Source organism: Poecilia latipinna, unplaced genomic scaffold (assembly GCF_001443285.1).
Source record: "Poecilia latipinna isolate Pla-1442-1.1 unplaced genomic scaffold, P_latipinna-1.0 Scaffold72, whole genome shotgun sequence".
Classification (NCBI taxonomy): domain Eukaryota; kingdom Metazoa; phylum Chordata; class Actinopteri; order Cyprinodontiformes; family Poeciliidae; genus Poecilia; species Poecilia latipinna.
Genome location: NW_015112688.1, coordinates 299,244 through 309,866, shown reverse-complemented (window position 1 = coordinate 309,866; position 10,623 = coordinate 299,244). Strand labels below are relative to the sequence as shown.

At 40.6% G+C, this 10,623-nt stretch overlaps 1 protein-coding gene across 1 annotated transcript; it reads left to right on the top strand.

Annotated features, from left to right (window-relative positions):
* The first annotated feature begins 2,099 nt into the window (after positions 1–2,099).
* On the top strand, positions 2,100–9,368 carry itm2ca (integral membrane protein 2Ca). The gene is made up of 6 exons (XM_015016035.1): positions 2,100–2,380; positions 5,843–5,986; positions 6,078–6,266; positions 7,383–7,493; positions 8,096–8,246; positions 8,332–9,368. The coding sequence occupies exons 1-6, from the start codon at positions 2,288–2,290 to the stop codon at positions 8,421–8,423; spliced, it is 780 nt and encodes a 259-aa protein (XP_014871521.1). The 5' UTR covers positions 2,100–2,287; the 3' UTR covers positions 8,424–9,368.
* Positions 9,369–10,623: the final 1,255 nt, after the last annotated feature.

The following is a 10,623-nucleotide window of genomic DNA, read 5'->3' as shown; positions in this document are numbered from 1 at the left end:
TTCCCTGGTTCTGCATGAGGCCTCCCGAAAGGGTGTCCCGGAATTGCCCCCCCCCCCCCTCCCCCCCCGACCCGTCTCCCTTCCAGCGTCGGACAGTATTGAAATGACAAAATGAATCCTTGACAGTTTACTGTAGTGTGCTGACTTTATCTCCAGTCTCGGCAGCGAGTGTGTGGGAGCTTTCTGATGTGTCAAAGGCCTGGGCCCAACGATTAAATAAACATTTGAGATAAAACGCAGCTGTGTCGCCCTTTATTCATGGGAGTAAAACTCATCCCGAGGACAACAAAAGGACATGTTAACTTTCAGAAATGTTGAATTACTTTTAAAGGTTTAAATTTGCTTCTGAAATGACATAAAGGCTTTAAAATAATAATAAAAAAAGCATTAAATATGAAAAAATTTAATATTTTTGTCTTTCAGAAAGTGAAACTTAGAGGGAAATATTGCAAGCTTTCATTCCTTGACATTTTTATTGACAAAAAAAACATTTCGTGTCTCACTAAAGTGGAACTTTAGGTAAGATTGTTATAAAAATAATTTAGACTGAAATGTCTGGCTTATTGTCCATAAGCCATAATAATTACACAGAATGAAAACGTTCATGCTGTGTATTAAATCTATGTAATATATATTTCACTTTATGAAATGACGGGAAGAAAATACTCAACATTTTTTTTCTTTTTTTTTTTTTTTTTACAATATTCCAATTTTTGGAGGTGTGCCTGTAGTTTACAAGTTTGTGTAGAGTGTTTTATGTCAGTCTTTATTTTTTAAGTAGGCCTTTACAGTATTAACATACTTAATCTATCACAAGTAAATATTTTCTATATTGTAGAATACTGTGCTAAAAGAGGAAAGAGAAGAAAATTACCATTGAAATCATTTTTACAGCCAGACTCGGGGCCCACCTGCAGGATTTTAGGGGGTGATAATGGAAAATATTCAAATGAAGAAAACAGGAGTTTCTCCTAATGAACTGTCACTTTCACTTTCCAGGGAGAGGTTGACTATTTTTCACTCAAACACCACTTTATTTTTTGCAATAAAGAAAACAGCAAGCAGATATGCTCAGTGTCTGTTCAGTCTGTCCCGTTCTAATTAGAGTCACTACCTTCATAAATGAACCTTGTCACAAAGTTTCTCACAGGGAATCTGGGAACCAGTGTTTCTGGCTCAGCATTATGTTGACAAAAACCTCTGAAACCTTGAAAACTGAGGAGCGCTCCGTTCTTATCTAAACCCTCCCTGAGTTCCAGAAAGGCGAAAATACAATAAACCTGCAAGATGAAGTAAATATTTTTCCCAAGTTACACAAACAATTAAAAGAAGTTATTTTCTGAAATTCTTTTCATTTTAATTAATTCTTTTAATTGCTTTTAATGCCTCTTTTCTGGTAGTTTGGGATATAGGAGCTTGTTTCAAGTCAATGATAATCTAGTTTTATCTTATTTGAAGTGTGCTAATGCAATAGCCCTATCTTGCTGAAAAGTTATAGTCAGCTTTATCTTTTTGCAGTATGAAGTTGTGCTAGAAAATACTTATTTATGCAGTACAGGTGTACCCCAAAACATTTGTTACTTTGCAAACGCCATCCTTCCCCTACCATCTCACATCTATGAACAGTTTTGTTTTGATTTATGAACTACATCAAAGTTTGTGGTCTTGGTGTGAAAGTGCAAGGAGCAACAGCAGGACAACTGAATATCAAAACCACGTGATCGTACTTCTATAAATCCGATCAGATTGCAAATGATGGCAATGTTGGCGCTCTGACAGGCGTTTTACAGCTGTCTTTGGAGCAGAGAGGAGCTGCAAATAGATTTCCTATGTGACCCATTTAGCAGGGTCTGACTAATGCACCGTTGTTATGTGATTATTGCTACCTAGAATTGTGCGTTTAAAATGTCCTCGTCGGTGACCGTACGGATGGAAAAGAAGACAAAATACGAACATTACAGCAATAATTATCGGCCTTTTAATATAGTTTTATTTATTGGAGCTCAACTGTAAGGAAAAAGAACAGAAAAAAAAACTCCGGACTGGTCCTTTAAGAACCAAATTTATTGGATGAGGAAAAAAAAAAAAAAGCAGCCCCTCGCACTTCCGGTGGAGAGAGACAAAAACAGCTGAACGGCCCCACGGTGGGGAGAAGAGAGCAGGGCGGCCTTGCAGACGCTGTTTGGTGGGACTTGATTAATTTGACCCAGGTCTCCGAGCATCGACCCCCCATCTCCGAGAGACAGTCCAGAGGAGGAGGTGAGGTCACCTGCACACACCGTGAGCCATGGTGAAGATCAGCTTCCAGCCTGTGGCGGGACAGAAAGTGGACAAGGAGAATGACGGCGACAAGACGGAAATCCTTATCCCCCGTCCGATGGTGAGACCTTCTTTATACTGTTTTTATTTTATTTTATTTTTATTTGTCTCACATTAACACTTTGTCCTTTGCTGTCTTATGTAACTCGATGTCCGCTTTGTCCAGACTGCGATCTGCGGTTGGTGCAAACCCGCCTGCACCTGCACTCCTGCACATTTATTTATTTATTTATTTATTTATTTGCATCAATCGCCATTTGCCTGCAAACAGAATTACATCTGCTGGTGCATGGCGCCACTTCTCCCCTTTCCGCTTCATGCAAGTTTTTTTTTTTTTTTTTTTTTTTAAGATTTTCACATGCACACTTTGTTCAGAACTCATTGGATTTTTTTTTTTAAAAGAAAGACTAGCTGCCGTCACCCCCTCCTCCCATCTGTGACGTTTTAAAGTGCAAACCTTACGTTATAATGGAAAAGGGTAAAGTTGAAGGAAAAAAAACTGCTTTGACAATCAAAATGGCAGATGGGATGCAGTATCTTGCAGTGCATGCAAAAATAATTTGTTACAGTTGATAAAGCGGGCAGAGCAGGGAGTCCTGAACTTTGCTGTGGCAGCATCCTTCCCTCCATCAATGATACATGACGGAGCTCTGAGGATGATGGTCTGCAATGCAAGACAGCGTGGATAAGATCTTGCGCTGACACAGGAAGTGGATCTGACAGAAGGACAGAGCTGCTTCTGCGACGTCCTCCTGTGATGTTCCAAAAGTATTGAACGGAGGACGGACAGGCCTGTTGGTGTGTCACGCTGTCAGCTGGTGTGAAAGAGACACTGTCCTCCCTCGGTGAGACGACGGAACACAAAGATCCCAAAGAAAAGTGTGTTCGCACATGCCCTGTTCTGTTGTGTTCCTTCTCCAAATGCTTCCTTGAAGAACAGCCGGAGACGGGAACATCAACCCCGTGGAAGATGCTGCACTGATGGCACCTTGTACTGCCTAACAAAGCCACTGCTTCCAAGTCTTTTGTGTTGATTCCCCCTAGAGCTCACTGAATAGTCGTTGTTTGCTTTTGATGTTCCTTTCTGAGAGCTGCCTGCTTGCTTCTCCCCTCATTTCCTCGGCTAGGAATAGCTACCTTTTGTTGTTTACCTGCTGCAATCACTCAGCAGCACTTCCACAATCGGCGCTGAATCACTTCTGCAGGTAATCATTACGGTTGCGAGTGGAAGACCCGCTCTGAGCGTGTAGTGCCACTCTGCCCACACAGGTTGAGGTGCGTGGCACCAGCAGATGGACTGCGAGACTGGAGGCGGCTTTGGCAGATTACTCACCACCATCCCAGTCTGGGTTTGCTTTAGCAGGCTTGATGACAGTACTTTGTCTGAATGGAGCCTTGCTTGATAATTCCTGCTTGAAATGCAGCGTTTCCATTTCTTGTGGCTCTCTCAATTTTTCTTTCTTTTTTCTTTTAAGCAGTTGTTTGATTCAGACTATTTTCAGTGCTTCGTCTTTGAGTAGAAGAGTGGGAAGAAAGGATGCTGCCTCCAAGCTCTCTTCTTGAGCATCTTTTTTGTAACTGGAAATGTTTGCTTAGAAATGCACCAAGAAATGTTCTTATAATCCAGAATCAGAGGATTTTTCACCCTGACCCTTTACTAGCTAACCATAAACTTTCTCTAAACGATGTATGCTAAACGCTCACAGGTCGAGCCTACCCAAACACTATTGGTATGGAAGTTGTGACTCAGTCTGCAACTAAGGATTATTATAGTAAACAATTTATTCCATCAATTGTTCTGATGATTGATGTAGAAACGGGCACATTCTGCAGATTTTATTTCTGTAGTCACTGAAGCCTTTTTTATACAATATTAGAAGTACATTAAAAGTTCAATAAAAACATGATCCAATTATTTAGTTTAAATAAGAAAATAAGCACTTTATTGCCTAAAATGCAACAGTAGCTTTTTTTTTTTGTTTTGTTTTAGTGTACACTGGATGCATCTGTGGCTAAAATAATACTTCCAACATCAGCATATGAAAAGCTCAACCCTTTCTGCTTGATTTGCCATTTAGCATCAACACAGTGTGAAGCTTTTTATTTTTGGACTAAGTAATAAATAATTGGATAGCAAAAGGTGCTTAACAGTGAAATTTTAGTGGCTTATTTTAAGCTGTAAAACGTTCAGGACAACGCCAAGTATCTGTTACTTGCATGTATTTTTTATTTTTGCTTTACATTTGTAGTACAGAACCAGTGACTTTTACTCAACTTTAAGGCCCCGTTTACACGACAACGATTTCGGGGGAAAACGGAAGAGTTTTGTTGCGTTTGTAGTGCGCATTTACACGAAACCACCAAATGTTTTCTCTGACAACGGCACAGATTTAAAATGGCTTCCAGAGTGCGATGTTTCTGAAACGTACCGTTTTCCGTTGTCGTGTAAACAGAGAAAACGGATCTGTTCGTCAGTATGACGCAAAACATAGCTGCTTCCTACAATCCACAGAAGAAGAAGAAACTACTCACAATGCTGGTGTTATTGTTTCCCCATCACATACGGTTCCCTCAGCGTCTCTTCACCACACCGTACCGCCCAGGTGGCAAAATACATGGCTGCTTGTTCAGCGCTCTTATGTAGAGAACTACGGACCAGCCCCGGCTCCAGACTAGTTTAACAGGGGGGCATCGACTTATTTTGGGGGGACAAAATGAATCTACATAGCTGCCATCTTAACGGTTGTAACAGCTTTCAGGTACAACTCCTTTTTTACGCATGCGCACCTAAGTTTCAAAGAATCTAGCACCAACTAGTGGTGTGGCAGGACATTACACGTTTTCGATGTGTACCGTTACTTTGTAAACGCAGATCGTAATTAGAACGTTATCGTGCAAACGATCCAACAAAAACGGAACAAAAGTGCCGTTTTTGTTGGATCGTTGTCGTGTAAACGCCCCCTAACACACCGCTTTGGCTAAATGCAGTAAACATTTGGAATAAAAAGTGACCTATACACTGTTGTTACTGTTACTAAAGAAACCCCCCCCCCCCCCCCCAAAAAAAAACAATCACCCTCCACCCAAAAATTGGGAAACTGTTTGCCTTTCTTTTAAGGCAGCAGCCGCAAAAACTGTTTATGTCTCAGATGATTTACAGACCTCTCAACGTACTTTGTTTCCTTAAAATGTAACATGCTTGGTTTGTCAAATAGTTTTGTATTTTTAATTGGAAAGTCAAATAAAATTCTTTGAACTTGGTGATTTTGGCCTGTGGCAAAAATGTGGGCACCATTGTGCTAAGTGCTTATATAATATGCTCAATAATTTTCTTTTTGTTTTGAAATTAGTAAAACGTTTACAAAATGTGTGATGTTGCATCTTCTTGTAATGTTAATGATTAGCTGCTCCAACCAGGAGGTCTAGGGGTGGAAAAAAGTCCTTGAGGAAAAATCTAAATTGGGTAAAATGTGGCTCAAATCTCTCATCAAACCATCTCTACTTTTCCTTTTCTTCCCTCCAGGATGAGGATGAGCTGGTGCTGCCGCTGCGCCCCAAGAAGTCGCCCCTCAACGGGCTTTGCTGCCTGACGTTCGGCCTGGTGGTCTTCATGGCCGGTCTGGTTCTGGCCTCCATCTACGTGTATCGCTACTACTTTATACCTCATGTAAGATTCTTCTGCAATTCCTCCAAGATCGGCTCCTGAACCAATTTGTTGATGTGAATGTTAATCTTTGTGTGTATGTGTGCGTGCGCAGATGCCAGAGGAGAACCTGTTTCACTGCAGGGTCCTTTTCGAAGACTCCGTCTACGCGCCGCTCCGTGGACGCCAGGAGCTGGAGGAAAATGTCGGCATCTACCTTTCTGACAATTATGAGAAGATCACTGTGCCGGTGCCTCACTTTGGAGGGAGTGATCCTGCTGATATAATCCATGATTTCCACAGGGTGAGGACACACACACACACACACACACACACACACACACACACACACACACACACACACAGACATATGCTGCATTTACAGCGTAATGTCCCTTTAAGTGATTACTAGATTTCCCTTTATCTTGTTCTTTCCAAGCGCTGTGCCTTGTGAAAATAATGTACACCCATATAACGTTTTCTCAATGATTTTTTTTCTTCTCTTTTACACAGTTTTACCGTCTGCATTTGTTTTCAGCTAACCTGATTCAAAACGGACTGAAAACTTTGCTCAATCTTTCTCGCAAAAGTCAGGCACAATGACATTAGAGTTTGTAATGGATTATCAATAGGATTTCGGTCTCTGACTAGACCTAAATCTAGTCAGAGTCAACACTGACTCTGACTAGATTCAGTATTTCAGTGGCCACTGAAGGTCTGGCTGCATGGTTTGGGTAGTTGTCCTCCTGGATGTTGAACATCCCCCTGAGTGTAAAGTCTTTACAATTTTTAGCAGGTTTTCTTCCAGTATTTCCTTGTTTGACTCCATCTTCCTATCAAGTTTCACCAGCCTCCTCATATCTTCTCAGACCTGTCGTGTTAAGTGAGAGTCCATATTGGGAGGACTAACAAACCGCTTTCTGACCCTTTGTTTTGGTTCTCTCCTTTTATCACTGTCTTTATCAGTGTCTTTGAGCTTTAGCATCTCAAACACGAAAACGTGCATCGATACTGGGGATTGAGGTCAGTGGAAGTCCATCTTGCAGACCAGATATTTTATTGGAAACGCATGCATGGAATTTGAACTATAAAATCCTAACAAGTATGGCATCCAAACAGTGATTTGTGAGAGTAGTGCTGCTGATCACCACAATGAAATCAGTATAAAACACGTTGAATTTTGTGATCCAAACTTGACAAACGGGTGAAAAGGTTCAAGGGGTGTTGATACTTTTGTAAGGCACCATGTTTCAGGTGGAAATAAAGGCTTTCCTGAACGAAAATCTTTTTTGGACGTGATGGCTTGAAAAGTTTTAGCTCAAATAAAAAATTCCACACGTTTCATCTCTCTATATCATAGGCCTATCAAAAAATAAATCCAAAAATGTAGATTATATTGTTTACTTCTTACCTTTTCCAGGGATTAACCGCCTACCATGATATTGCTTTGGACAAATGCTACGTTATTGAGCTGAACACCACCATTGTGATGCCTCCTCGCAATCTTTGGGAACTTCTTATCAACGTCAAGGTAACGCCGCTGTCATCGTCAACCTGTCTGACGTCCCAGAAGCCTGCAGTGTTTCATGTTAAAGGGGACATGTTATTATGCTAGGTCCATGGGCTACACAAAACTTGTTCATTACATCTTTTTGAACCAAATTATTCGCAGCTAAAACTTTAGTCTGGTCAGCTCTGCTTATTTTGAGCTCCTTCCATCTGTTTTAGGGTCTCTATCACTTTAAATAAAAATAATTGCTGGTCACGCCCAACAGCTCAATGTTTACACTCGTACTTTGTACATGTGAAAATGGCTGCAAACAGATTCGCAATTGTAATAATCCAGCATGCAATAATCCAGCTGACCAAACATGCTGTAGTTCTACTTGAGTTGCTAGGTAATGTGGCAGTACCTACCAATTGTGACTTACTTGGTGCTTGGACTGTTTTTAGAGGCAGTAGGTGCAAATGGAGGAACAAAAAGTGGATTTTGCATGATGAGTCCTCTTTGAATTTGTCTGTTTACATGAGCTAACGCAGCCATGAAAACTCATCATACATCTTTTTCCTTGTTATAATCCCCTTGGTAACTATATTCCCCTGCGGTATTTCCTCTGTTTTTGTTTCTTTCAGAAGGGAACATACCTGCCTCAGACTTACATCATCCATGAAGAGATGGTGGTGACCGGCAAAGTGCACAACATGCGTCAGCTGGGGCCTTTCATCTACCGCCTGTGCAACGGGAAGGATACGTACCGCCTGACTCGCCGCGTCACCCGCAGACGTAAGTTTGGATGAGAAGAGGCGTTTCTGAAACCAGAGCCAATTTTTTTTTTACTGACTTGTCCGTTTTGCGTTCCTCCTCGCAGGCCTCAACAAGCGAGAGGCGAAGGACTGCCACCACATCCGCCACTTTGAGAACACGTTCGTGGTGGAGACGGTGATCTGTGACGGGGCGTAAACACCTGACTGCACATCTCCACTCACTACCCCAGCCACTGTAGCACCCCCCATCCCTCCGGTGGATCTGATCATATCTCAGTTGCACTTTACTACGGCTGTTCTTGGATAAATATGGTTTTCCACTATCTGTTTTGTTGTTGCTGCTGTTATTTTAGTGGTATTTACCCCTAAAGTGGTGATGCAATACTAAACTGTTTGTTTTATCACAGGATTTTTCCATGTAGCAATTCCTTAAGCCAATAATAAAAGCTCATTTCAACATCTCTCCTCTACCTCTGTGGGGATTTGTTGTGTGCGATGGTTACTGTATCCACGTGTCATTAAGGTGGCAGTGCTTCTTTTTCCTAAAGCTCTGGAGGTCGATTTGTGTTTTAGCTTCACTAACGATCAGCTACCAGGAGCACAAAGTCTTACTTCGCCCAACAGACATCATCCTTTGCAATTTCAGTGGTTAATCAAATATTTTTCTGTTCTGTGAAATGTAAAACTTTTAGCTGCTAGTTGCTTGCTTGCATCTTTTCTTATATGCCTGATGCTTCTTGCTCCTTTTTATGTCTTTCATTTTTTTTTTCAAAAGCACCGTCATGATGTAAAATGCAGAGAACACTGCATTAGTACTTAGACTGCATATATTAGGTTTAAGATGTTCCATTAGTCAGCCATGTGAAGACGCACATCTCATTCTTAATTTAAATATTTCTGAAAAGTATGCCAAATTAATTTTTCATTAAACATGGTTTTATCTTGCATGTGTTTATCTATAAGAGAGAAGAGAAAACCTTAGTGTTTTGATGAAATGATGTTAAAGCCTTAGACCAGATCAGAAACTGGGCTAAAGTCAAAAAGACACGAAAGGAGCACATTACCTGACAACTTTGATCTGTATAGTTTGTCTGCCAAATGTCACCTGTCTGTGAATTCAATAAAAATGACTAAACTGAGAGTTTGGCTCTTCTTTTCTTAAAGAATCTATTATAAAAATTAGGTTATTTGTCTTGTAACATAATTCAAATTGGAATTTTGTGAGAGGAAGTAACCTAATTTTACATTTACTGCCTTACTTTTTCACAAATCCCAACATATTGTTTTAGTTTACTGCATTATATGACGTGTAGCTGCTTCTACGTTTTTGTCTGCAGGTGTATTCGTTTTGTCTTAAAAGCTTCATTCTGACCGTTCAGCGCCACCTACTGGATATAATTTATTATACCTTAAAACTTCTGACTCTGGGAAACCATTGGCAAAGTTTTCATATTACCTCAGTAACCATTTCCGTACATGAACTCTTGTGTTCTGTGTTCTTAATTTGTTTCAGTCCACAAGGGGGTGCCACAGGGCTCTGTATTAGGCCCCCTTCTATTTGTTCCTTTTTATTTATCCCTTCATACTGTGGAGTGAAAAAATGTTTCCTTTAAATCAGAAAATACAACAAGCCAATATCAATTTTAAAGTGCTACAATAAAAACACTAAATGCTTATAAAATCTCAATCTTATTAGCATAATACCTGACAAACTCTACAAAGTAACAAAAATGGAGTACATGACAGTTTATTTACAGTAAAATACTATCCTCAAAATGTCTGCTTCCTGGCATTTTTACTTGCAAAGTCATCAATGATGTCCTCATGCGGTAGCAACTTGCCCATCTCATGGTTGATTCTGATTATTGGAAGACCTTTGAGGTACTCCTGTTCTGTGGATGACCTTTGGTGGGTCCGGATGAGCTTCAGCTTCAAGAAGCTCCTTTCTACTAACGCCACATTCACAGGCAGAGTGCAGGTAACTCTTGGGACACAGTTCTTGTCCTTCCAAATGTTTTTTGTGGATGAAAGTGAGGAGACCAAGAGAAGTCATATTATCAGAAGGCAAGCTTGGTGATCTGCACAGTGCAGTGAGCTCCTTTCCATCAATCTCCCTTTCATCTCCAGTGTATGATGTCCTGCAGAGGCTGTTGTACTCTTTGCACATTTCCTGATCATCCACTTTTTGGAAATTGAGAAGCACTCCAAATCTGGAACTCATTTCACTGATGTTGCAAACCTATCCTTTAAGGATTCAATGGCCGTTTCAAGACATCTTCAACAAGCTCTTCTGAGACTTCATAGGTAAAGTGCTTTTTATATTCCTTAGTCCTTTCTTTTTCAGTTCAGCCTCTACATGTATTTCCTTGTACATGTCTGTACCAAAGGCTTGTTCT

Excerpts from the sequence above, each read along its gene's own strand:
- itm2ca (XM_015016035.1), top strand. The coding sequence starts at position 2,288 with ATGGTGAAGATCAGCTTCCAGCCTGTGGCGGGACAGAAAGTGGACAAG. Across the intron at positions 5,987-6,077 it reads GCTACTACTTTATACCTCAT|ATGCCAGAGGAGAACCTGTT; the intron begins GTAAGATTCTTC and ends GTGCGTGCGCAG. Across the intron at positions 6,267-7,382 it reads TAATCCATGATTTCCACAGG|GGATTAACCGCCTACCATGA; the intron begins GTGAGGACACAC and ends TACCTTTTCCAG.